The following is a 26,377-nucleotide window of genomic DNA, read 5'->3' as shown; positions in this document are numbered from 1 at the left end:
CCAGGGGGCTGCAGCTCACACTTTGGGAATCACTGCAACAGGGGGTTGAGAGAACTCATTGGTACGCCCCTGAAATCAGACTTTATGCTGGTGTCAGGGGGACGAAATTTAAAGTTTGAATTGGTGCAATGATTAGTTGAACGTGTGCTGTAAACTAATTAAAGAAACACTTGTTTTGCCTCTGGGATATCTGTAAATAGTTTGCATTGCTGCGGCAGCAGCCACGGGGCGGGATATAACTTCAGCAGAGTGCGCGAGGAAAAAAAAAAAAAAAAAGACGCTCCTTTGACGTCAGCAACGGTAGGTTTCAGTAGTCCAAGATGGCGGCGGAGAGCGGGTTGGTTAACAGAACTCACTTGGAGAACAACTACAGCCACGGACTCGATGGCAAAGGTAAAGTATTTTTATTTGTGCGAAAAGACGTGTGACAGCGAGCTGATGGGGAGAGTGAAGCCGGGACAGCGTTTACGAGTTAAAGTGTTTATGTTTCGGTGGTCTTTGTCCCAGTCAGGGGGGTTTACCGTTAGCCAGACGTTTCTGTTTTCAGTTGGAGAGACCCGTGGTGTCCTGCCAAATGCCCCAGCCAGAATGTGTCTAGTGTAGCTCGCAAACAGAGGCAACTTGGTTTAAAGTCTGCGAATTTTACTTGAGTTGAAATGAGGGTTTGAGTCCTCACTGTTAAAGTGTGGGTTTTTTCTTAAGTAACTTGGGGAGAAAACGCAGCTGTAGAAAAGTGATTCCGACCCGGATACAAAATTCAAACGCGACACCTGTCTGCTCGTTTGTCCGGGCCGTCACTTTCACCTGGTTTCAGGAAGGACCCACGGCTTGTCCGCGCTTTTTTTTTTTTTTTTTTTTAAACTTTCCACATCCTGCATGCTCACTATAAACTGCCTTAAAGTGCTTTCATTCTTAAGTTTGAAACCAATGTCCTTAAACCGGATTGTAGGCAATACAAATCGAGTAACGTCGCGCTAATCTCATCCCACTAATGACTGGGATATTTTTACATACCCTATAAGTAGTCTGCTCACTTTGTTAGCAGACCTAAACAAGGTAATTGCCAATCAGATCTGCATTTGCTTGTGTTTTTTAGCAGAAAATAAAAATATCATAGCCGTGAACCTATGAAGATAATGTAGATCATTTGTCTCCTTTTTCATTTAGGTTTTTTGTATTGAATTTTATGTATTTTGTATATTCCTTGGCAGAGTTACATTAGCCTATTGCCATTGAGTGTAGTTGTGATGTAATACAAAGCTCTGACTTATTAACAATTTTAACACAAACGAGAGAATTTAACGTTTTCCAGATGATGATAACATGTCTTTGTGATAAAGCTTCTTAAGCCTTCTTTTCATCCCAGTGGGCAACTTCTATACCGTGCTGAGGAAAGTGGTTTTGCCATTTGTGTTTTTATTTTCCCTCCCCACACATTTGTCACACAGATAACCTGAGTAAATACAATATTCAGTTTTTAAATGAGGATGTAATTTATTAATGGAAAAAAGGTTAGCTACCTGGCCCTGTGTGGAAAAAGTAAGTAGCCTCCCTTATAAAATATGACTAAACACATTTTTGTGACCTTTCACTAATCACACCCAGCCCTGATTACTGCCAGACCTGTTGAATAAATAAATTATGCAAACTGAACCTGTCTGACAAAGTGAAGTCGGCTAAAACGTCTTAAAAAGTAACACATCAAGGAAAACTCTACTGAAACTCAACAAATGAGAAACAAAATCATTGACATCGATCAGTCTGAAAAGGATTACAAGGCTTTGAAACTCCAGTAATTCACTGTAAGAGCCATTATAAACAAATGGAGTAAACTTGGAGCAGTGGCGAGCTTTCCCAGGAGTGGCCTTTGGGAAAGTATTCTGTGTTCTGATGAAACAAAAATTTAAACTTTTTGGAAGTCAGGATCTGGCCTACTTGCTCTAATTGATGGAACCATAAATTCTATTCTCTACCACGAAATCCTGAAGGAGACTATGTGACTAGCAAGTTCAACCGCACTCACATTATGCAGCAGTACAATGATCTGAAACACACCAGAATAGTCCAATTCTGAATAGTTTAAAAATAATCATTTTGGAGTGACCTAGTCAAGTCCAGTCTTAAATCCAATTCAAAGGCTTTGGCATGACCTTAAACAGGTTGTTCAATCTCAAACCCTCCTGTGTGGCGGAATTAAAGCACTTGCGAAAAAAGAGTGGGCAAAAATTCCTCCACAGTGAAGTAAGACTCATTGTTATAAGCCCTGTGTGTGGCACAACCAGGTGTTAGGTTAGGGACCAGTTACTTTTTCACACATCAGGTGTTTTGGGGCTAATTTTCCCTTAATAAATTAAATCATTAAAAAAAAAAGAATATCTTTGTCTAATATTAAAATTTGTTTGTTTTTAGTTATAAATCAGAAAGGGGAAAATACTTTTTCACAGTACAGTATATTTAATTGTCTGCTAAAACTACATAGGCTACTACCTCAATCTTTTATAGCATAACTTTTTAGTAGATTTCATTTTAGGGTACAAAAGTTTTTTGACACCCAGGAAAGGGATTGTGACCTTCCCATAAAAGGAAAAATCCACAGGACTATGATAAAAATACTTTTAATCAGTTTAGAATAGAATAGCCTTTTATTGTCATTGTACAGAGTACAACGAAATTGGAGTGCCACTCCCTTGGTGCAAGTTTCAATAATAAATATAAATGTAAAATATAAAAAGTACAAAAAAACAATCGTAAGTACTTTGGTCTTAAAAGTTGGGTTTAGTTTACTTAACCTTAAAATACACGTTTGGTTATCAAATAACCATAAATAACATGAAAAAACATTTTGTTAAGTAAGATAACTGTTTACATCAATAGATAACCCCTGAGAGAGCTAGATGTCATATAAATAGTCTAAACCTGCAAAAATAAATAAGGCAACTAAATCTATATTCCTTTACAGGTAGAAAGAGAGGTATGGAAGGATTGATTTCAACATGCAGCAAATTTTACAGGAAATCTGCCATTTTTTATAGATCGTGCCAGGCTAAACCAGCAGTTTGCATAGAGACAATTTTCATTTTACCTCATTAAGACTGTGGTCAGGCAACAAGATATCCTTTTCATGTTTAACCCTGTTAAACAGACGGTTTGATAAAAGATTGTAATGGCTTTTACCTGCAACAGTTCCTTCAGTAATACAGTGAACAGAAGTGGTGTGCTATATCTTTGCTACCAACTGTGTGTAACAGAAAGGAGAGGCTGCAGCTTCACCATAAACCATCATATAATAGCTATTGGTCTAAATTGGACTGTTAACTTGCCCATGATACTTTTCACTGTTTTACTGAGCTGTGGTCATAATGGTATGTTGAAATCTACAGTTAATGTTAAATGTTGTTAAAACCTGTCACATCTTTCCCGTCTATGTTGCCATAACTTCAACTTGTTTTACAAATGTAGAAAATGGTCTGTTGTCAGCAGTTTAATGCAGCGTACATTTGTTAAACCAATTCAAAATATTTGACTGAATACTAAAGAGTTGCTGCTGTGACAGTCAGGAATCCTTATCGTGATAACCCTTATGTCTAGTTTGGAACACACCAGCTGACTCTGTGGCAACAACAACATTCACTCCGGTTGCTCTTAATCTGCACTTTGTCCTCGCAGACTTCACATTGGTCTGCTTGCTGCAACTCAACATTTCCCCTTGTTGACTCGTGTCCAGAGAGGCCAAGTCAGGTTGTCTTTTAGTGTTGGAGTGCAGGGAATTTAGCATAGCTGCATCTTAATAGCCTACAGTGAACTCCTCCTTCTTTATGCATTGAATAAAAAAGTATCACCTAGTAGTTAACATGTATATTCTGGATGTGCTATGGCTGGAAGAAGGAGTTTTAACCAGGCTTGTGACTAGCTGGTGTTACTAATCTGTGGTTGCAACAGTAGATTTTTGCTTGAAATTTTCTCCTTTTTTTCCCCCCCAACACTTTAAATGCCATTTTTCTTTCTTGTGACTCAACTAGAAATGTTAATTGTTTAATCATGCTTGACTAACTGGATATGTTTTCTTTTTATAGTACAGTTTTACTCCCAAAGGCCAGTTTCTTTGTAATTTTTGCACTCCTACACAGATATTGCCTGTTTAAGGTAGGAAACATTCCATATTTAGACAGCTGCTTAAGTTACTGGACTGTAGCTTTATCAAAGTCTGCCTCAGATGTAGTGCAGGAGTCGAGGGGAGGGGGTGAGGGCAGGGAAGCTCATTTGGGATATGCTGCTGAGATGTAGGCTACCTTGCATACTATTCTTGCACTTGATAGTTAAAGATAACTGTGTAATGCTTCGGAAACCTTACTGCACTAACCTGATGTTCACTAGGGCTGGGTATCGTCACTGATTTCTAGAATCGATTCAATTCCGATTCACAAGGTCCCGAATCGATTCGATCCACAATTCGATTTAATTCGATTCGATTCAATTTAAATCTGGGAAATTTTGACGGTCAGAAATATAATTCAGATCAGTACATTTACATATTTTTGTATCTATAAAAAGGAAGCTGACACTCGCAAGACTTTATCCAAGCTGTGAGCATCACAGCAGATGCCTTTGTGTCAAAGTAGCTGAAGATAAAACACAGAAAAACATGTAGGTGATTTTCCTGGCCTGGGATTTTATAAAAAATATTCTGCAGTACATCAAAAACGAAAGAAAACCATTAATTAATGAACATTACCTCTGACGTTACAGCGGTTTTATTAGAGACACGGCTAAGCATTTTGCATTTTGAATAATTTTAAAAAGTTTAAATTTGTTCAGTATTGAACAGCAGAAATGAGGTTTTCTTTTCGGAAGAATGTAAAAGGGAAAAAAACAGCGGCCGACAGCGCTGTAAGCAACAGTAGACTTGTGCGTAACAAGCAAGCGAATAATGAAGAAAGCAAAACTGTTCGAGAGAGAGAGAGAAAGGGAGAGGGAGAGAGGGAGAGAGAGAGAGAGCTGCGCATCGCAATGGAAGCAAAACAGTAAAAGAGTGAATTCATGACGATGTTTATGTGAAGCGTTTGGATCTTCTTTTGCTGCTGGTTCGGTCAATATTGTTTGGAGAGAGATCAAACTAACAGCCTTAGAATCAGCGCATAAAGGGCGTGAACACAAAGCGCGGACCCGGATCAGCGAGCTGTCGGCTTTCACTTTCAGCCCCGACTGTGAGAAAGGCGACATCTAACTGATTCTGATCCGCGGGTCACGCCCTGTGTTTAAGTCTATGTGAAGAATCCCTGTACCTGCTCTCATTTACTGTTTGGTGGTTCTTGAAATTTTGTGAGATGTCACCAGAGATTCTGGCATTTCGGACAAAATAAATTTATATTAAAAAATCGATTCAGGATTTTAATGAATCGATTTTACGTTATCCAAGCCAGAATCGATTTTAATCGATGAATCGATTATAAAAACCCACCCCTAATGTTCACCTCTACAAATGACAACATCTTGTACTATACTATTGTTTCCTTTACATTTCTTGTTAATCTTTCCGCCATTATTCAGATTTCGACGGCATAACTACAGATCACTGCAGGCACACAATGCACAAGTATTAGTTCTAGCAGCAGTATTGGTCAGTTGCAGACTTGCATTCTGTACATAGATTGATCACAGAGGAATAAATTGCCCTTTAGTGTCCTGATTGTGTTTACATATTGCTCCAGTGCCGATTAGAGCTGACTACACCACAAGCAGCACTGGTTTGCATGGTTGTTTTACACTTTGCTTGTTTACATCTTTCTGTCACAGAAATTGAGATGTTTCAATCCATCCCGAGTAGCATTGGAGCATTTCAAACAATAGTTAACTGATGGGGATTGTTTCACATTAACACTAGGGCTGCCACAAACGATTATTTTGATAGTCGACTAGTCACCGATTATTTTTGCGATTAGTCGACTAATCAGATCATCATCCATTGGACGTACAGCGTACAGCTTATTGCACCAGCAGCATCTGGTCTTATATAACTATCATTAGCTTACAGCTTGAAGTGTTTGTGCTAACTAAAAATAAAGACAAGATGGTAGTTTATTAATTTTTAATGAAATTTGCAGATTGTTTCGGTGAAGTTTAATAAACTCCTTGCTTTCTAAAATATAACAGGACACCAGAGTATATTCTCCAGCGTCTCACACTTCTGATAATCAGCTGTCTGCTTGACAGTTTTAGCTGTGCAAAAACTATAACTTTAATCTCAGCCAAACTGATTTACTCAGGAACAAATAAAATACTAAAGAAAGCCAAACAATAACATTTTTAAGTTATCTAAGTGACTTATATATATGTTTAACCTGACTAGCGAAAGACGGCGGTGGGTTTGAAAACGATTTGCCGGGAGTCCGGTGTTCTCACGGCTCTAGTTAGCCTTGCCCCCGCCTAGCTAACGAGCTAGTGGGTAACAGACGTCTCCGAAAACGTCGGAGCGCTTTTGAAAATATGTGGTGTCTTGATAAACTGAGCAGATATTTGAGGTTTACACAGCTACATTCTCGCCTGAAAATATGTTAAACGTTTATTTTGTGACCCAGAAAGAATAATAAGAGTAAAGTTAAAACTAACTAGCTGCCGCCATTGTTGACAGCTGCGCTATGAATTCTGGGACACAGCTTCTTCTTCTTCTTCGGGGTTTAACGGCAGCTGGCATCCTTGTACATGCAGTGCTGCCATCTTCTGTTTCAGTCCGTTATTACACTCTTAAATCCTACTACTCATTCCTGCGTCCTTTGTGATCTTACAAAGCTTCAAACGATGCGTCGACTATTAAATTAGTCGTCGATGATTTTAATAGTCGACATAATCGTGACTAGTCGACTAATCGTGGCAGCCCTAATTAACACTTACACTTATTAAGAAAATAAGAAGAATTTGTCTTCTAACGTCATCTAATGAGGGATCTAGTGTTTAAATGGCTTGTCAACTAGTCATGCATATCTCTAGGATTTGTGTGCTGCTTTATGCTTGTGTGATGCAAATTCCTCATCATCAATTGTGTGTCAGGGAATCGTGTAAGCCAGTTAACATCTGCTCTGTGCCATCATAAGATAACAAGTTAAGGAGGCTAATTTTAGGCCTGTCCTCATTTTCTGGAAGCGGAGGAGCAGGGCAGTGCATTTGCTAATATATCATGAAGTGTTGTAGTGAGTGCACATATCAGCAGAGCTAATGGGGTTTTACTGTCTGTTATGCTTTCTTGCATACTCGGCCTGTATTGTTTTTGTTTTGCAACATAGGCCCCTCACAGTCCTAGCAGAATAGTGTCTTTGTGTAGGTCTCTGCAGTCTGTGCCACTTCATTCTGCTAAGTGTTGCTTTGGTCTTGATGGAAACCTGCAGTGCCACAGACTAAGGAAATGCTCAGGGCTAATTTGTGTGCAGAGGAGATTACTGTAACTGCCCTGTGCTTACAACACTGCTGTGGCCCGTTTGCAGCTCCAAGAGGGTCTTTGGGTGTCCTATTTACAGTTGTTCTCTTAAGAAATATCACCTGATGTTCTCAAAAGCTTAAACTGTTAGACAGCTGTAATTAATCTTCAGGTTATTTAAAAAAAAAAATTGATTGTTTGCTTCTCCTTTGTGAGAAAACATTGAAAAACAGTGTTGTTGAACCCTGAAAACCTAGCGTAAGGTTCCAAAATATTAGACTAATGGTAAAGTCCAAAGATCCACATTATTAGTAGAAGTAGAATATTACAGAAAGAAAAGAAGCAAGACATCATAGATGAGGAGCTTAGAAGTCCAAGTATCACACCATTAGAAAAGTTTGACCCATCACCACAGAACTTTCTACAACCTTATATATTTCAGAAATTTTCCCTTTCCTTTACTTTGGTACAAATAGAAATTTATTATAGAAGTAAAGAATTAGGTAGACAAATATAACAGGAAAAAGGTTCAGTTAAGTAAGGCAGGACACATTCTTTGCTTCAACGATATTTAGTCAATCACGCTTGCATGCAAAGCCACTCCCAAATCCAATTTTGAGCTAGGAAAAACTTGGTTATAAAACTTAATTTGAACATTTAAAATGTATATGAAGTTAAGCTTAAACCCTAAGTCCACACTTAATGGGTGTCTCTCACAGGAAATACTGCTCCTTAGTTGCTTTAAAAGTTCTGCAAGAAGTTGAGGCGTTATTTCTATTATTTGTGTATTTCACAATCAAACATAACTGCCCAAATGGCTGCCGATCTGAGCTAGTTTTTAGTATGCTCTTAAACAAAGAATAATCACCTTTGTTACTTTCCACCATTGCTTTCCTTGCTGCAGCTGCTTATATTCTCTAAAGCACGCCAACTGTTCTGTGCTGGCTGTGTTCACTGCTGTGCTGCCAGCAGTGAACACAACTGTCACAACTGAAGCCCTCTGTTAGCTGATGTTCTGGTCATGTGCTCTGAATATTTCCTGATTGGCTTTGTTTCCCTGAGAAAAGACCTGTAACCAAAGTCATTTTCAAAAATATTTATTTCCTTTTTTAAAAAAAATTAAATTAAATTAAATTTAAAATCTGTGTATTCTCACATTTGAAGAACAGCAAATAATTCAATTTTGGCATTTTTCTTGATTTAAAAAAAAAAAATCTTTTGTGTACATGCTCTACCGGTACTTGCACAACTTTTTTTTTTTTTTTTTCCTTCTTCTTTAGGATTTCCACTTTATCTAAAAACATGCTCAATTTCTGTAAGAGGCCACGGACTCGCAAAACAGACTATTAATTTCAAGACTTGACTTTCTTGTTTAGTTAAAATGTTCGACTGAAATTTGTGTTATACATAAGTGATAGCGCTTTTTAAAATAACTTTCTTGTAAAATGACTAATGGCACAGCTTGTGGTCATGAATAGAAGAAGTTGTGTATAATTGCTCCATTTGTTTTTCAGTTAAACACACAAGTAATGCATAACCTTCCACTTTCATAATTGTGATGTCTTATCTTGTATTGTCAGTTTTGTTACTCCTGATAAATGCTTAGTATCTTGATGGTGTTTATGAAGCAGGAGCTCATAGTTATACATTTTTTTTGTAAATATCAGGACTTCGATGGAGGTCATGTACTTATCAAGAATGCCAAGCAAATTAGAAGAGACTGGTCACGTTGCTTTCCAGACAGCCCATTTGAATCTTGTGACAGACGTGACTGAGACAACTTGGTATGAATGGCTTGTAACCCAACCTGTTTCATAGGCTGTCAATAATTTATATTTAAGTACACAGTGAACTGTATATTTAAATAGTGTCATTTTAGCCTTTACCTGTGAATATTCTGAATCTTTAAAAGAAAAAATGATACAATGTTTTTGTTTTAAAAGATGATTTTGTATGTCATTCAAAGATGCAAGAAGCCATTCATCTGTAAATAATAGATTTTGGAGTTCATCAAACTCATGTTTACTGCCTTTATGCCAATGATACAGGAAGAAGTCAGTTTTTAAGGAAAGGGATTTAAGAGTTAGTAAATATTTACAGGACATTTTGGGGAAAAGGCTGAGAACAACACTAAAAGCACTGTCCTGCTGACTTACTTTACTTGTCCTTTTTTCCTGGCCCTTTGTGATTTTTCAACACATAGCTATTTTAGAGCTTGACCTAGTTGAAGGGAACCAGAGTGGATAGCAGTATTTAGCCCAATACACAAAGCTGGAAAGAGTCCCGTCTTTAGTTTGATCCATGTGGCATTTCTTTTTTTCTCTCTCTAGCTTTACAGAACAGTAGTCTAAAGGAAGTTATTTTCCTTAGAAATAAGGAAGTAAGCTTTTCCTTAGAAAATAAGCTGGTCGCAAAAGTCCCGTTTCTCACTTTATCTTTTATCATCTAGCATGGTGTTATGTAACCACTTTCATTTTAGCTTTTTATCTCCATTTGGTCTTAGGCTCTAAAGGTGTCAATGGATTCAAAGATTGCACCATTTCCCAACGCAAGGCTCCAAAACCTGAAGCGAAATCTGAAGATGACAATGATTTGTTTCCCAGAACCATGGATTTGGGCAAAAATATCAGTCCCACCCCCCAACCAAAGGAAGGGAGTCAAGAAAAAGATGTGAAGGTTTGATGTGTTTTCTACCATATTAGTCTATTAATGAGATTTAGGATATGTAAATATAACAATACTTTTATAAATGTTTGAAGTAAGCAACACTTAGGAGAATAATGTGACCAACTGAATTCTTTGAGGGTCACTACAAAAATCACCTGAACCTCCCCGACAAACCTGACTGTTTGCAAACTTGTGTCTTCAGCCTGTGGAAGAGAAAAAAGTGGCCGGGCCCATCCAGATTGTCCAGGCAAATGAGCACAACTTTGAGCTGAACGCCACGGCACTGGAGGAAGTCTTGCTGCAGAAACATGTGAAGGACCTGAACGTGGTTGTTGTGTCTGTGGCTGGAGCCTTTAGGAAGGGAAAGTCCTTCCTGCTGGATTTCATGCTGCGCTACATGCACAACCGGGTGAGACGACTGTTGTATTTACACTTTCTGTAGTAGGGATTTAAAAAATAAAATAAAATAAAATTTTAAAGGTACACATATTAGTTGCATTACATTTTCCAAATATTTAAAGAAATGTCAACCAACATGCATTTCTGAGCTGTCTCTTTCTGTCTGAGGTTTGCATCTTTTTCTCTCAGCCCGTGTGGCTGTTCTGGCTTCCTCCTACAGTCCAAAGACATGGAAGTAATTCTAAGCTGGCCATAGAGTATGGGAACATGAATGAATGTGTCTTTCTGTATTAGTCCTGGACATACACTAGAGACCTGTTCAGGCTGTAATCCACTACTTTCCCTATGACTTCTGGGATAAGCTCATTAAATTACACTGTGTCAGACCTGTTGTTGTTGTTGTTGTTAAAGAGTCATTATTTAATCATATTGGTACAACAACCCGGAGCATTAAAGATATTCTTTAGATATAAATAAAGACAGTCAAATTGATGTCTCCTCATATATAAAATTTACTACTTTCATTTGTACACAGTTTCACTGAGCTGAGATATAGATTAGTGCTAATTTTGAACCCAAGATGTGTTTACATGAGCTAAGTAAACATAAGAGTTTATCCTTGCTCAAAGGGTGACTATTGAGTAACATTTTCAGTCAGTAGAGATTGTGAAATTGGGTAGAAATGAACAAGGACAGCAGAGGACACTTCAACTAGTACTTGCATGCACAGGTGACGTGCAAAGACGAGTGCTTCCAGTTTTGATTTTGTACTGAGATACTTGCTGAACCAGGAGAGTAAGATTTTGAGTGTGGTCCACGTGAGCACAGTATCTTGTTTATTTCCTATAGAAGTGTAAACGGTGAGTCTTTGAGCCCCTCTAACAGCAGTTGGACACACAGAAGCAGTCAGGATCACCTTACACTTATTTTCAAATAACACACACGTGAACACATACCAGGAAATACAAAAGGGTGTTGCAAGTATGGTATTTCTCAAAGTTGTTGGGCATGAACATGGGCATTCATAAAGTTATTGATAATTAATTCAAGTTTATTCATGACTTAATGGTACCACTAGACTTAATAAGTGTGTGCAGCTTTTTTTTTTGTTTTTTTCCTTTTTATTACAGGGAGTATTGTCTGCAGGTATTTATTATCTGTCATCACATCACACTTGGACACTGCACAGATATGTACTAATGGGGAATCAGTACTCTGATGTACTCTGACCTTTAAATCACACATTTGCTTTGAAGCTGCATTTCCTATTTGTGGTCAGTGGGATAAACATTCATTGTCACAAAGAGTTACCATTAATTGACGTTTGTGCTCGCAATCACAGCAGTTGACTGGCAAAAATATACTATATTATGTGAAATTCTACATTAAGAAATCATTTTTTTATTCTACATTAAGAAATCATTTTTTTATTCTACATTAAGAAATCATTTTTTTATTCTACATTAAGAAATCATTTTTTATTCTACATTAAGAAATCATTTTTTTATTCTACATTAAGAAATCATTTTTTATTCATCTGTTTGTTCAGCTTGTGTTGATATCTCTTTGAACAATGTTTAGTTGAAACGTGTTGCTGTAATCATCATAGATGCTATAAAACATGTTGATGGTGATTAACCTTTGGTTGCTTTTCCTTCATTTGGCATACTGCATTAGTCTTACATGCACCATTCCAGAAACGTTACAACACACTGCACTGACAAAAGACCTCGGGTTCGGCCCCATTGGGCAGTGTACCTGTGCAATTTTCACTTTTATCTTTCATCCTCTCCCAGTCTTAGACAGGAATTCACATGGATCTAGATGACAAACAACCTTGGTTTTCATCTCCCTCTGTTCCCTTCTCTGTCTCATCTTGAATCTTTCCTTTTCAGGATAAAGACTCATGGATAGGAGGTAATGATGAGCCCCTGACTGGGTTCACCTGGAGAGGAGGGTGTGAGAGGGAAACCACAGGAATTCAGGTCTGGAGTGAAGTGTTTGTGGTGGAGAAGCCTGATGGCGACAAGGTAGATACAACACCTCCACTCATTGCCAGACATATTTATCATGAACAGTTATTTTAATATTTTGTTAATGAATTTTCAAGCATTTCAACACAAACTTGTGCTGAATGTGTTTTGAACTCGTTTAATCTCATCCCGACAGGTTGCTGTGCTCCTTGTTGACACACAAGGAGCATTTGACAGTCAGTCTACCATAAAGGACAGTGCTACAGTTTTTGCCCTCAGCACAATGACCAGCTCTGTTCAGGTGATATTCAAAGCATGTCTTTTCTTTAAATATAATATATTTACATATTTATTTTAACATATTAAGATGCAAGCCTTGCATTACATTTAAGTTCTGTTTTTTGTTTTTGGTTCTTTCAGGTGTACAATCTCTCTTCAAACATACAAGAGGATGACCTGCAGCACCTCCAGGTTTGTGTCATTTTGTTTCTTCTCTCACCAAAAAGTACCATCAGAATATTCAGTTCTTTCATCGTCATTTATTTTTCCTTTCATATGAAGCTCTTCACTGAATATGGCCGTCTTGCAATGGAAGAGGTGTCCGAGAAACCTTTCCAGGTACTGGCTTTTTCTTTTCGCTGTGTTTGTTGCAATTCACAGTGTACATTGTTTGAGGTTTGAGTCAGCCCTTTTACTGAAAACAAATGTAGTGTGGACAAGTAAAAAACTAAAAAAAGAAGAAAAATAGCCTCATTTATTTCAGTTACAATGTTGTTGTTTTGTTTATTTTTTTTTTCATAAAATGAAAGATATTCTCTGAGTTTCTGTACTGTTGGTTTTCTCTTTTAGTCTCTAATGTTCCTCATTCGGGATTGGTGTTTTCCTTACGAATTCTGTTATGGAATGAAAGGAGGCAATGAATTTCTGGATAAAAGATTGCAGGTGAGAATTATATTTCAACGCAGATTCAGAAAATAAAAGGGGGGAAAAGTGTCGGAGGTTACAGGCTTCTAGACAGAAGAAACCTACCATACCATACCCTGATGTTCACACAATGATTATTGCTTCCTGCAGCACAAATAATTTTAACAATGTTCCTGTTATGGATGGCGCATCTCTTCTTGAAAAACACAAAGTCAGTAACAAGCTCACATTTTCACTGTGTGTCGATGCAGGTTAAACATAATCAACATGAAGAGTTGCAGAATGTGAGAAATCATATCCAGCACTGTTTCTCCAACATCAACTGCTTCCTGCTGCCACATCCTGGCCTGAAGGTGGCTACTAACCCAAAATTTGACGGCAGGCTGAGAGGTGAGAACAAGGCACAGTAGTAATGTAGACTAATGGCTAAAGACGTGGTAGGTGCTGGTTGTACACGGAGCCTGCTCAAAACATTGCAGATTGGCGCCTATATGTTGTAGCTGTTACCTCAGCCAGTTTCAACTCTGCTGTCACTCCCCTTTCCTGTTCATGGCAGTTTTTCAACCAGTCAACTGCCATGGATTTATGCATGGCATTGTCCCTGTCAGGCTTAAAACCAGAAACCTGAGAGAGAGAGAGAGAGAGACGGAGAGAGAAAATTGTTTGAGTGGTATTTCTAACTTCAAAAATGATAGCTGTCCTAACCCTTGCTAATACTGATAAAAAGAGAATTACAACGTGTCTTCAGAGTGCCAAGTTTTACTTCTAGGATTATGTTGCCATAGCTCGTTGGACTGAAATTACACAACTTTCCATGTTTTAGACATTGATGAAGACTTCAAAAAAGAGTTGGCCCAGCTCGTGCCTCTTCTTCTGGCGCCGAGTCAGCTGGTAGAGAAAGAGATCGGAGGCAACAAGGTCACCTGCAAAGATCTTCTGGAGTACTTCAAGGTGGTGCATAATTTTAAATAAATACCAGTCTATGACCAAAATATGACCTATTGTTGTTAAGATAAAATTACATTTAAAAAGCGACAGAGGTCTCAGTGTATACAGGATTACAGCTGCTTGCACAAATGATTCCAGTGCTTTTCATACTGACCTCCTGCACTACAAATACAAAGCTTCAAATTGTACACCCTTCTGCCTTTTTTTTTTTTTTTTTTTTTTGATAAATCACAAAAGCTTGAGAGTGAATAAACGACACAGCAATCCAGAGCTTTTGGTAAACTGTGGTCTCACTGACAAAAGTATTCAGTTCTTTGTCATCAGATTTCATTTCTCCAACTTTCCAAAATAAGTGTGCCCAGTCATACTTGCATTAAATTTTATTTAGGGGTTTTTGCAGTATTAAGTCATTTTTAAAGATAACATCAGCCTTTTACTTGGAGTACTTGTTAAGTCACCTACCTGCCAGAGTGTTAACTAAAGAAACACTTTGGTGATGCTGAGACTCATTTTTCTTTCCTGCAGGCTTACATAAAGATCTACCAGGGAGAGGAGCTGCCTCACCCAAAGACCATGCTGCAGGTCAGTAATTGGGAATCTTTTAAGTCATCTCATTTTGATTAGGGTTGTGTTCAATCTTTTTGTCTTTCATTTTTTTTTGATAGGCAACAGCAGAGGCCAACAACCTGACAGCTGTGGCAGGAGCCAAAGACCTGTACAGCAAGAAAATGGAGCAGGTAAGGACCGGTTTATCCCTGATATTCATCGTGAATGAAGTCTAAAAGGTGCCCAAGTCCAGGGAGCAAATATGGGAATATCACTGCCTGATTAATTGACCTGCGCTTCCTACCTGATAATCACCTGGCATTTTGGGCAATAAGTTTCAGGCTACATTTTCCAGCCTGACAATAATCCCTGAGACATTGCCAGTGCAGTAAGAGTGTACCTGGATAGAAAAAATCCTCACAGTGAATAATAAAGTGAAAAGAAAAGAAAGAAAGAAAGTGTACTTTATTGGTCCCCGTGGGGAAAATCCCTCTCTGCATTTAACCCATTCACTCAGTGAACCAGTGGGCAGCCATTGGGTGCCCGGGGAGCAGTGTGTAGGGACGGTACCTTGCTCAGGGGTACCTCAGGGTAGCTGTTCAGGGGAATCGAACCCCCGACCTTCCAATCATGGGGCCACGACTCTACCTACTGAGCTATCCCTGCCCTTAAGTTCATTAGAATTGTACAAACTCTGCCTTTGCCTTATCAGTGCATTTCTATGTACGTTCGACCATGTTTCAGTAAATCACTGCAGCGTCCTTCCTTTTTTCTTTTTCTTTTCACAGTGCTGTACTTTGAGTGCTGGTAATTCTGATCGATCTAATTTTCATAGTATCGCAGTCAAGTATTTGCATGGATGCATTAAGTATATGAAAACTATCTTGCTGACTAGTTTTACATGACTGACTCAGGAAAATACAGTAAATATTTTCCTGTGTAAATGTAATAAGGTACCAACAAACAAACAGAATGACTTAGAATTTCATACTACTTAGAAATAAAAATTTAGAAGGAAAGACTTTCTCCTGATATCATCTCCTCCTCCCTACAGGTCTGCGGTGGGGACAAGCCTTACGTCGCCCCGGCTGATCTGAAGCGCTGCCACGAGGAGATCCGCGATTACTCTGTGTCTTACTTCCGCTCTGTGAAGAAAATGGGGGGCAAGGAGTTTTGCCAGCGCTACCAGAATCAGCTGGAGTCAGAGCTGGAGGAAACCTACACCAACCTCTCCAAGCAGAACGAAGGCAAAAACATCTTCTACGCAGCACGCACCCCTGCCACGCTTTTCGCTCTCATGTTCATCACATATGTGGTGTCTGGAGTGACGGGTTTCATCGGCCTGAGCACCTTAGCCACACTGGCTAACCTGGTCATGGGCATGGCGCTGCTGTCGCTCTGTGCCTGGGGTTACGTGAAGTACTCAGGAGAGTTTCGGGAGGTGGGAACGATTATTGATGAGGTGGCAGAAGCACTCTGGGTGCAGGTAGGTAGACAGTGTGAGAGGAGGGAGAAAAGTGTGTGTGTCTCTGTGTGTGTGCACAGACTTCAATCGACTGGCTTGGTTTTCATCTCCTAATTTTTTATGGTGGTTTTTTGTTTGTTTGTTTTATTTTTTTGTTGATATTGTGGCATTCCTTTTTTTTTTTTTAAGTCCAAAAATCAGTAATAGTTCAGTGCCTTTATATACTGAAAGCTAGCCAATAAGAAGGAAATCATAGTGCAGAAGCACCAAAGATCAGTTTGCAATAGAGGTTTGTCCTTTTTACATTTAAACCGAAACGTACAATTATGAACCTTATCGATGCATGAGTGTTCATCAAGCATAATGATCAGCCAGTTGTAACTCAAAAGAGACAGATTGACAACCATTTGATCTATTAAACTGTATCTCTGTTCACTGCGTCATTCAGCAGCAGCAAAGCAACGGTTACTAATGGGAGAAAGAACAAGGCTAACAGCAAAGAGTCAGTAGTTTGTTTTTCACAAATAAAGACAACATTTTTGATTTGAGCATCTTGTTAGACACTTGTCAAAGCGCTATTTGCTTGTAAAGTAGCCAAAAAAAACCTTGCAAACTCCAAGAAGGGCTTTTGTGAGGCACTACACTAAAGCAGGGACACATATATATTCTGCGTTCACAAACTTAATCATCAGACGGTTAGCACGAGGGTCCGTGCTGACATCTGCGTGCCTGCTGGTTTTTGACCATACGAAGCAGGGGCTCTCCCATTGAGAATTTACATATCATCACATTACATTTACATTCTGTCAACCAGGAATGACAAGTATAATCTAGACTTAAATGTGAGAAACTAGTGAAGAGAAATTCGAGTAGCTTGCAGCCCAATCTGATGCTGAGATGAAGTGAGAGTAGTTTGAATAATTCAGGTGAATAATTGGTTATGTGGTCCATCTTGGGCCAGTTAATTATTATCCTTCTAATAATATCCACAGAGTATAAATCTGATGGATTTGTGTATTTGTTCTTACTGTTTTGTGTATTTAGTTTAAGTTGAAGCTTAATGTAAAAGTCATTATGTTAACAGCTTATTTTTCTCCAGGTTCATTATATCTGTGCACATCTGGTTTATTTTCTTCCTTACATGCTTCTCTTCCTCTTTGTCTTCTAGCCTTTTTTTCTGTCCTCTTATCCTGTTATCCTTATATTCACTTCACCTTACAGAGCTCCAGTGAAACCCAGCCAGCACATCCTTCATCCTCGTTTGTTTGCCTTCCCTATTTTTTTTTTTTTTTTTTTAATATGTTTTATCACTCAACCTTCCTGTCTCTGTTTGTGCCTCTCCTGCTGTTTAGAGGATGGTAAGAAAGGTGAGCGATGTTGATTCCAGTTTTTGTCTGCCTGCATCATATCATTTCCTTCTCTGTTCTGATTTTATTTATCATTTTATTTATTTTTCCATCACTTCTTTCCCACGGCCTCTTCCAGTATCAGTGCCTGGTTCCCCTCTGTTTAACTCCCCCGTTCCTCCCTGCTTTCCTCTCAGGTCATTTCCAAACTTTTGGAGCCCGTCAGGAGCTGCCTGGCGTGGCCTATTTCTCTCCTCCCTTCCCTCCCGTCAGGAGCAACACTGGAATTGAAAGCTCTGTCTCCTCTCAACGACAACTACAAGAAGACCAACTAACTGCTGGTCAGCTGGTGGATTTGCAGACTCGTAAACGTGTATATCTTGTATCAAAACCTTCAGTTTGCTGGCCTCTTGATTTTTAATTTTCAGTCTGTTGATGCTGGATTTTTGTACTGGGTGTGAGCACGGAGCACGTCTGGGACACGGAGGCTGCACAAACGGTTTATAATTTTATTCTGTGTGGATAGAAACAAAGGTTTTCTTTTTCCTTGGCTTTGTTGTGAATCACGCGTCTTAAGAGTTTTCAGTTGTTTCCCTGGTCAGCACTTTGAAAAATACATCCTTTTTTTGTTTTCATTCCTTTTAAGTGCTTTTCTTCCCTAACCTACTTTCTTTTAGTTTCTGTCTCCTTTATCGACTATTTGTAACTGATAATCAGTTTGATCATCCGTTCATGCAGATCCTTTTTTTTTTTTTCTCCTCCTGCAGGTTCTGAAGCCAGTTACTGAGCAATACATGGGGGATAACATGAGACAGACAGTGATGAACTCTATTAGAGCCAGCTTGACAGAACAAGGCTCGCAGCAAACAAGGTTAAAGAGTGATTGATGCTCTTCCTCCTCAACTCTACCTGTTATCTTCATTATCATCATCCTCCACTGACTCGGCGTGTTCAGTCCTAGAACTGTGAAACTAGTTCAACACCAAAGCTGACCCACTTTTTTTGTTTTTCCTGCCAAATGTCCTTCATCACATAGCTGCCCCCCTCTTTATTTGCCTGTCGAGGACTTGAGGCCCTCTGCCTGCTCTGCTCTTCATCGCCCCCCAGTGCCTCAGCTCAGATATTGCATGTTGACTGAGCAGAGTCCAGCCTCCTGCCAAAACACCTGACAAATCTTCTCCAGTGTGCCATGCTGCATTGTGATGCATACTGAAGGCTGGCACACACGCGCACACAGATTGATGCTGGTAGTGAACTGCACTCGTATCATGATTAAGCTGTAATTCAGGGAAAACTGACACAGCTGTGGGCAGCTGTTATCAGCATTGGATGCAAACTGAATTCATTTCGTCTTACAGGCCAGCTCAGTTTACTTCCTCTTCTGCCTGGTGATAGCTTGTCCTGCAAGAACAGACAACTAATCGACTTAAAAAGCTCATGAAGATGTGACGCCCAAGTTTCTCTTGATTCTACTGAAGTGAAAGTAAATTAAAATCTGAGTCGGAGGCAATTTAAAGACATTTATCTACCACTGAAAATGTGACTTCTGGATAAAAATCAAAGCTGTAATTCTTTTTTTTCTCTCTCTTCTGTCTGCCTCCTTTATTAGTTTTCTGCACTACATTTGGAAGACAAGTTAATCAGGTAACATTTGTATAATCCACATCTGGGCTCCCATCTTTGCGCTTGTTTCATATTCCATTATTATCTCTTGAGTCTCAATCCTCTTGTTCTTTACGCGTTATATCTGGACTTCTTGTAACAGACCTGACAGATTTTGGCCCACTGCATGCTGTTAAGAGGAGCTGTGTTATATCATGAGGAGCTTTTAGAGTCCAGCTATAGTGAGGTAGTTCAGTTTAAGTCACACTAGTGCTGATTGTTTGCAGTTTTAGGACCTACAGGCTGTAAGTTTGACTGTTGCTTTGGGAGCCCCAGCTCAGATGTTTTGTACATTATTTATGGTAAATTTGATGCTTTTGTTTTTTTATAAACCTTATTAAAGGATTAAGTTTGAGGAGCTATGTTTGTCCACTTTCTTGCTGAAAGTTGGATGAGAAGCAACACTCAGCTGCTGGTTAGTTTAGCACAAAGACATGATTCAAATGAAACCAGTGTCGGTGAAGCTAAGCTGATCAGCTTTTACTTTAACTGACACGAGTGCTGTAGGTCTCGTCTTCTCAGCTCGCTCCCCAAACCCCTTACCTGACACTTTACCTGCCTTTTTGTTGAGGCAGCTGTCAGAGCTTCAATCTCCAGAATGAAATGAATAAAATGTGCTTGACTGTTAAATGATCTAAATAAATCTACCCTGTCGGTTTAACTCGTCGCACCTGTCTTTTTCACATTGATTCCATCCACTGCTCACCTTAAGCACCAGTCTTGTACTGTACAGTCTTTTGTTTTTTGGGTTTTTTTTTTTTTATGTGTTCATACTACAAATCGGGCATGTACGTTGGATTAAATATTTAAATAAACTTTGTGTACATTTTATAGCGAATCAGTTAAATGGTTATTTTTTTGTTTTCCTCTCTTGTTGATCAACTTACCAGTCTGTGGTTTAAGAATAAGTTGCTGCTGTAGGTTTAGTTTCTCCACGTGAGGATTGACGTTAGCGGAAACGCGTGAATAAATCTGACAGGAAAAGCATAGATTGTGATGCGCGGGCAGGAGAAGGTGTCTGTCTCTTTTAAAGATATCTCTGGTAATTTATTTTTGAATAAGATGTTTACCTTAAGAATAAATCATCAACACAACTCTTTCGGCTCCTTTTGTCTTTTATTCCTTGATGGAAGCATCTAAAAGGACCAGCAAGCAACACATGTATGTCGTGTATATGAAGAGTTGTCTTAACTGGGAAATGTGAATATTTTCTGCAGACTAACCAAACCTTTAATCCAAAATCTGATCATCACACAAGTGTAACAAAAAGAAACCACACTTTTCTTTGCATTCATTTAATTTGTGTTTCAAACACATTAAATGAATGCAATAGGTTTGGATTCATTCATTTTGCCAAAGGGATTAAAAAGATTCCACTGTGTTTATATATGTAAATATCTGTATTTACATATAAACATACAGGGTTTAACAAATGTGTAAGACCTGTTCAAAAACATTTTCGGAATCTGTCAAAACCCTGTTTAACCTGAAATCATGTTTTTATATACTCGAGCTGGCACACTGGAAATCTGAGGTCAGATTAATAAACTAAACAGTTCAACTGTTCAGGAATGCAAGTAAACTAATTTGGCATCTTAAAAAAATACTTTAGCCTTTTTGTGGATGCAAATTTGAACATTTGAATAACAATTATATTTTAGGGATAAAAATATCAGTTTGATCAAAGGGCTTGTGCATACTGGTGGATAAAACAGGATTCTAGTAATTAACAGTGCTGTTGATTTAGGGCACCTGTGACATAAACCTGGTGGACTAATAAAGCACATGGTATACATAGTAATAGTTCATGTGTTTCTTTCCTGATTGATAATGTGGAAAATGTTTGGGGAGGGGGTTGTTTGTTTTTTGGTAACACTGCTTTTGATACTAGTGATTTAGAATTGTAAATCTCCAGAGTTTGAAAAGAATACATTCATTTTCTCTCCTAAATAATACACTTAAAATAGTTTTTATCCTGTAGGATTATCGTATATTCCTACATATCTAAACACATTTAATGTTGCAAAAATTGAGAATTCTGGTTAAGAGATGAGGCGTCTGTTAATGTATTGTAAATGACTTATGGCTCATGTGCAGCACCAAGGAGCTGAGGCTCACGTTTACTGTTATTTACAGGTTTTATCTTGATGTGAAGCATGCTGTCTTCCTATATTTAGAGAAGGTGAAATCAAAGATGGAATAAATGTTCACATTTTACTCCCTCCCACTGTAATCTGTAATGTAATGACTAAACTCAGTGAAGATGGAAAAAGATCTATTGAAGAAATCTTTTTTTTTTTCTTTTTAAGGGTGAAAGGTTTCAGCCTGGTTTTACTGGAGGTCTCTTCCAGTTGAAAGGAAGTTCTTCCTCCCCACCGTCACCGAGTGCTTGCTCACTGGAGACCTTTCTGCTTTAATTTTGCAGGGTCCTTACCTTACAATATAAATCCTGTCTGTGAATCCCCGGAAGAAAAGCTAAAACTAACAGGGATCTGACTAAAGACTGAAAAATATAAATCACCCTGAGACAGCTGCTGGTGTGAACTGGCATTACATGAATAAGACTGAACTGAATGGGCTTGGCATCGCTTATATTTGGAAAGCAATTACACCACAGTCCCCAGGTTTGTTGTTTTTGTTTGAATTTACATAGAGTATTTTTATAGTATGGATTTCTTTTCTTTTCTTCAACAGTTTCTTCAGCACTGAAATGTCCCGAGACGTGAAGTGCTGCATTTCCAAAACTGACCAACAAGAGGAGCCAAAGTCTTAAAAATACACAGAATGACTTTATAGTGAAATACAACATTTTAATGGCCTGTGACAGATTCCTACCCACATTCAAACAGACTATAGAAGCCCAGACCAGAGTGCTTATAAACAAGCAGGCTGTTAGTATTCATAAGAATCCTGTGTACAATTAAAGCAGACTTCTTAGAAAATAAAGCCCTACAAGGCCACCAAAATGCAACAAATGACCAATTTTTATCTCCTATTGAGATACGAACGGCTCCCCAAAATAAGCTAAAAACTACATTTGCTATAAAACGTACAGAACATTTAAAAGAGAAAATACGCCATTTTTAAAGTCCCAATCTCACTCACATTGCCATGTAACGTGACTGACGGCTGCACGTTTTGCATGTTCATGATGCATTTATTCACAAAGTCTCATTTTTATCAGGTAGACGCAGCAATTTAAGAAAAAAACAAAACGTGTGACATCTGGATGAGTCAAACTGAAGCAAGAGAGACAATAATAATAATAATAATAATAACAATAATCTGAAACTACAAATGCTCGCTAAAACAAAGAAGATTCAGCAGGAGAAAAAAAAGTTATTTATAACCTCCGCTTTAGGATTCAGTCCATCTTTACATTCTTTGAGTTTTGACGTCTTTGTTGAGTAAAAAAAACTGAGCAGAGAGGAGTGAAGCAGTTCCTTAACCGAGTGATGGGTCAAGATTTCCCTTCAGAGTTCAAGATTTTCCCGTGTTGTCTTCATTTATTTGGCTTGATCCGCGTTAAAGACTGCAACGGTCTGGAGTGATTAACAGTTGCGTTTCATGTCTGATGTGTAAACGTTTTCAATTTACTGAATGAGCCACCGAGCACCATCTAAAAACCTCATTAACGACAGATTTGTTCTTTAAAAATGATTCCTTGAAGTAACTTATTTTAAAACATTTTAATCCTGTTTTGTTTTTTTAAATAACAGTTGATCAATGAGTCTGTGCTGTAAAGACTTTGTGCTCTTCTATAACAAGTACACTAAAACTAAAAGTTTTGGTTTTGATTTCCACTCCAAATATTGATCTGATCAGTGGTTACCAATTAGAAAATGTCCTCAAAAACAGGAGAAACAAAGGTTTGCACACTGTGCTGCTGAAAAAAAAAAAAAATCCCATTTCAGCTCTTGTTGAATGGATGAGTCTCAACTGTACACATGTCGAAAACTGAGGTCCTCTAGCCTGCTGTGCAGTCTCCTCTCTGTTACTGAAAGCTGCTCCCATACAGGATCATGACAGGGAAGATGTTGGAGGAAAGGATGGTCCACCTAAATCTACTTGAGGTTCTACTGCAGGTTTTAGATCGCAGCCCGGAAACCGAAGGAGACAGCAGCTCCCAGTGCCAAGCCGAGGGACAAGAAGAAGGCCATGATGGCCCCCGCCGTCTCTGCCTCGTGCTGCGACACCTTCCTGTAAGGTGACAGAGGGATAAAATCAGTTAAGAATGAGTCGTTAAGGAACACAAAGTGGAGTGTCAGTTCTGCTTTGGTGCTTTTTGAGAAATGGTTCACAAGCTGGGAGTACCATCCTCATTCAGGTTTGACAGGGTTTCTAGTAGCTGATGGCTTGGGCAAAACTTGAAGATTGAATCAGGTAGCTGGGCTCTGATGAACACTGGCACTGAAGCATTCTGGGATTTTGAGGTTGGAGATAATGACTCAACAGCTGGTGAAGTCTTAACGGTGAGTTTATCTTATAGATAGAATATGGAGAGGGGATTGTCTGGCTGGTTAGACTACCTTCAATGAAAACTTTCGTTTCATAAAAAACAAAAGGTACTGTTTGAATTCGGAAGGCCTATTAGCAAACAGCTTATAGTGCAGGGGCGTAATATATAGACAAAGAAGAAGAAGGGGCATGTATGGAGGCACGGTCCCACGCCTGAAATTCAGATTATTATCTCCACAAACACATTTGAGAACTGAAAGTTATGTAGTGTTGGAGAGAAACAATCCACAGAGGCCAAATGTTGTTTGTTTTCCAGTCTATTCATATCCCAAATTAACATGCGAGTCTATGGGGATGGGTTAGGTTTATGAAGCCGGCCTCAAATGGTCACCAGAGGAAATGCAGATTTGGAAACTTGAGCACTGGCATCATTTTCAGCCCTGCTCACAGCCACTGATGTCTGCAGTAGTGTGGTGCCAGATTTGTTGCTGCTTTAGGTAGAAACACATACGACCGGTTCTACGTTAGGCATCAATTTTTAATATTTTCTCTCTGCTATTACATGTTATGTTTGTTTTGGGGATATCATTAAAGTAAAAGCATGCTGCAGTTACCTCAGTGTGGACACAGAGTTAAAACAACCAGCAGCTTTCAATGGAATTCATTTGATTTTTACATTTGATCAAATTTGTATGTGGTTCGCAGTTTTAACTGAAGTTAGAAATGGGAACTATTTAATGATTTATTCACCGACTTGGCTTCTGTAGCTCTCAAAAGCCAAGTCAGCAGATGTGTACGAATTAATAGTTTTCATATTGTTTTGATTTCATTTAGCCTTTAGAGGTCCTGTTAGGAACAAGGTTTTAGGACAGGCAGGAAATATTTCTCCCCCCCGCCCTGATGGGTTTGTGATTTGTAGGTGAGCAGTCCTTACTTGGGTCCAAAGCACATGCAGAGGCTGGCCAGGTATCCGTTGGAAAAGGAGAAAAAAATCATGAAGATGATGTACCAGGCATCATGGCTGAACCACACGGTTTGGGAAATCACACGAGGCTGGACATTACAGAGCATGAAGAGGGGGATGAAGACGACCCGCAGGCCCACGAGGATAGGAAGCCAGATGCTGTCCTTGCCCGGCTGGAGAGAGAGAAACACAAAGAGTATTGATTGTTTGTCAGACAAAAAAAATATTTGAAGAGATCTGTTTGGTATCCAGAAACTAGCATTAGATAAGATACAATGCAAAAGAAGGCATGAATGCAATAAGTAATGAGATATAGATAAGATTAAAAACTTTCGTTGATTAAACACAGCACATAACAAAACAACTTAAATATTGTGAAATAGCTCAAAAGATAATGTGAAATATGACAAAATGTCTCAATAACATGAAGAAAACAAAAAAATTACACCGACCAGAAAAAATGAAGGTAAAAATAAACTCAGTTCAGGCCTTCTCTCACAGCCCAAAGATTTTTCTTTTGAATGAATATAAATCCAAAATAAAATAATGTGTTTATCATGTATTAACTCAATATATAGTAAAGCCCTTCAACAGAAGAGCATTTTCCCCTAAAAGATGTAATATGTTAAATATAGAAATCTTCTAGAGCAGTGGTTCCTAAACGTTTTTGTTATGAGCCCAAAAACACAGAATCAGCATTCTAGAGAAATTAGTGTGATTTTTTCCCCCAATGTCAGCGATATAAAATAATATCATGCAACGTCAACGTGCTCTCGATTTTTTTGACTTTCCAAAAGGCTCGAGCAGCATTAACTCCACAGGACAAACACAGATGTGGAATCACAAAGAGAGGAAAACAGTCGCCAATCTTTCATCTGACGATTTAAAAAACACATCACATGGTGCTGAATCAGCTGACAAGCGTTATCTGCAGCGAGAAGCTGCATTCCTGCCAGGTCAGAGGACGTCAACAGATTGTACTGGGCTTGATGATTAAATTAGATGAGTTCCTCTGCCGCACAGGAAATCTGACCTTCTTGGTAATTTGTTTTTTCTGGACGAGGTTTCAAAAGGTTTGAATAAATGTTTTTACCAGAAAGGAAGCGATGATTCTAAAAACAAACATCAGCATGACGCTGAGAAGTGGTGAACAGGATGAACTTCTTTCTTTTTGTTGTTGTTGTTTTTTTAAATATGCAAGTGCCAGTGTGTAGGATTTTCATCATTATCAAATGACTGGATTATGTGTTTAATATCTTAATCTTTTTATATATGTTTTGCCTTCCTTAGTAAAATCATCCGTTTGGATGGCCCTGTCACACGTTTGTGATTGGTTATCAGCTGCAAACACCGCCTCCTTCAAGTCAATGCACTTGTAGCTACGCTGGGCTGACTGGGCCTAGAGACTGGTTAGCAACCCCCTGGCAACCAGCGGTCGCTTGGGAAAAACGTGTATTGTCTGACCAGTTGGCAAGAGGTTACTAGAGATTGATGATGTATTTATAACATAGGATTGATAAATGACAACAGCATAAAGAAGTGATGGAAGAAACACCCATCAACCATGGCGCGCATATTGATATAGCATGGTTTGTTCACCAGAGGGCGCTCTGCAGC

General features: G+C 38.7%; 2 protein-coding genes across 10 annotated transcripts in view; one reads left to right on the top strand and one right to left on the bottom strand.

The window, feature by feature from the left end:
- Nucleotides 1-211: 211 nt before the first annotated feature.
- On the top strand, nucleotides 212-20,432 carry LOC146560887 (atlastin-2-like). Of its 3 annotated transcripts, none has more exons than XM_085296446.1 (15): nucleotides 212-393; nucleotides 9,912-10,084; nucleotides 10,278-10,484; nucleotides 12,370-12,504; nucleotides 12,644-12,748; nucleotides 12,868-12,918; nucleotides 13,009-13,065; nucleotides 13,297-13,389; nucleotides 13,623-13,761; nucleotides 14,195-14,322; nucleotides 14,845-14,901; nucleotides 14,985-15,056; nucleotides 15,920-16,351; nucleotides 17,874-18,017; nucleotides 18,444-20,432. In XM_085296446.1, the coding sequence occupies exons 1-14, from the start codon at nucleotides 321-323 to the stop codon at nucleotides 18,009-18,011; spliced, it is 1,860 nt and encodes a 619-aa protein (XP_085152572.1). In that variant the 5' UTR covers nucleotides 212-320; the 3' UTR covers nucleotides 18,012-18,017; nucleotides 18,444-20,432. The 3 variants fall into 3 exon arrangements, with proteins under 3 accessions (XP_085152572.1, XP_085152573.1, XP_085152574.1); XM_085296447.1 differs by having other exon boundaries at nucleotides 17,874-18,047; nucleotides 18,444-18,530; XM_085296448.1 differs by lacking the exon at nucleotides 17,874-18,017 and having other exon boundaries at nucleotides 217-393.
- A 1,675-nt stretch (nucleotides 20,433-22,107) lies between these two features.
- The window catches only part of LOC146560886 (equilibrative nucleoside transporter 1-like), a 40,312-nt gene continuing 36,042 nt past the window's right edge, over nucleotides 22,108-26,377 (bottom strand). For all 7 annotated transcript variants that reach the window (XM_085296454.1, XM_085296450.1, XM_085296449.1 and 4 more), the window contains 2 exons: nucleotides 24,731-24,933; nucleotides 22,108-23,538 (listed from right to left, as the gene is read on the bottom strand). In XM_085296454.1, coding sequence (XP_085152580.1) covers nucleotides 23,427-23,538; nucleotides 24,731-24,933 — 315 coding nt within the window. In that variant the 3' untranslated portion in view covers nucleotides 22,108-23,426. The remainder of the gene's footprint in view (nucleotides 23,539-24,730; nucleotides 24,934-26,377) is intronic.

This window comes from Mchenga conophoros, linkage group LG13 (assembly GCF_057382185.1).
Source record: "Mchenga conophoros isolate Kocher_MC1m ecotype Shallow Benthic linkage group LG13, M_conophoros_male_GT1.1, whole genome shotgun sequence".
Lineage (NCBI taxonomy): Eukaryota > Metazoa > Chordata > Actinopteri > Cichliformes > Cichlidae > Mchenga > Mchenga conophoros.
Note: the sequence above shows the minus strand (reverse complement) of the source record. Positions and strands in the feature narration are given on the sequence as shown.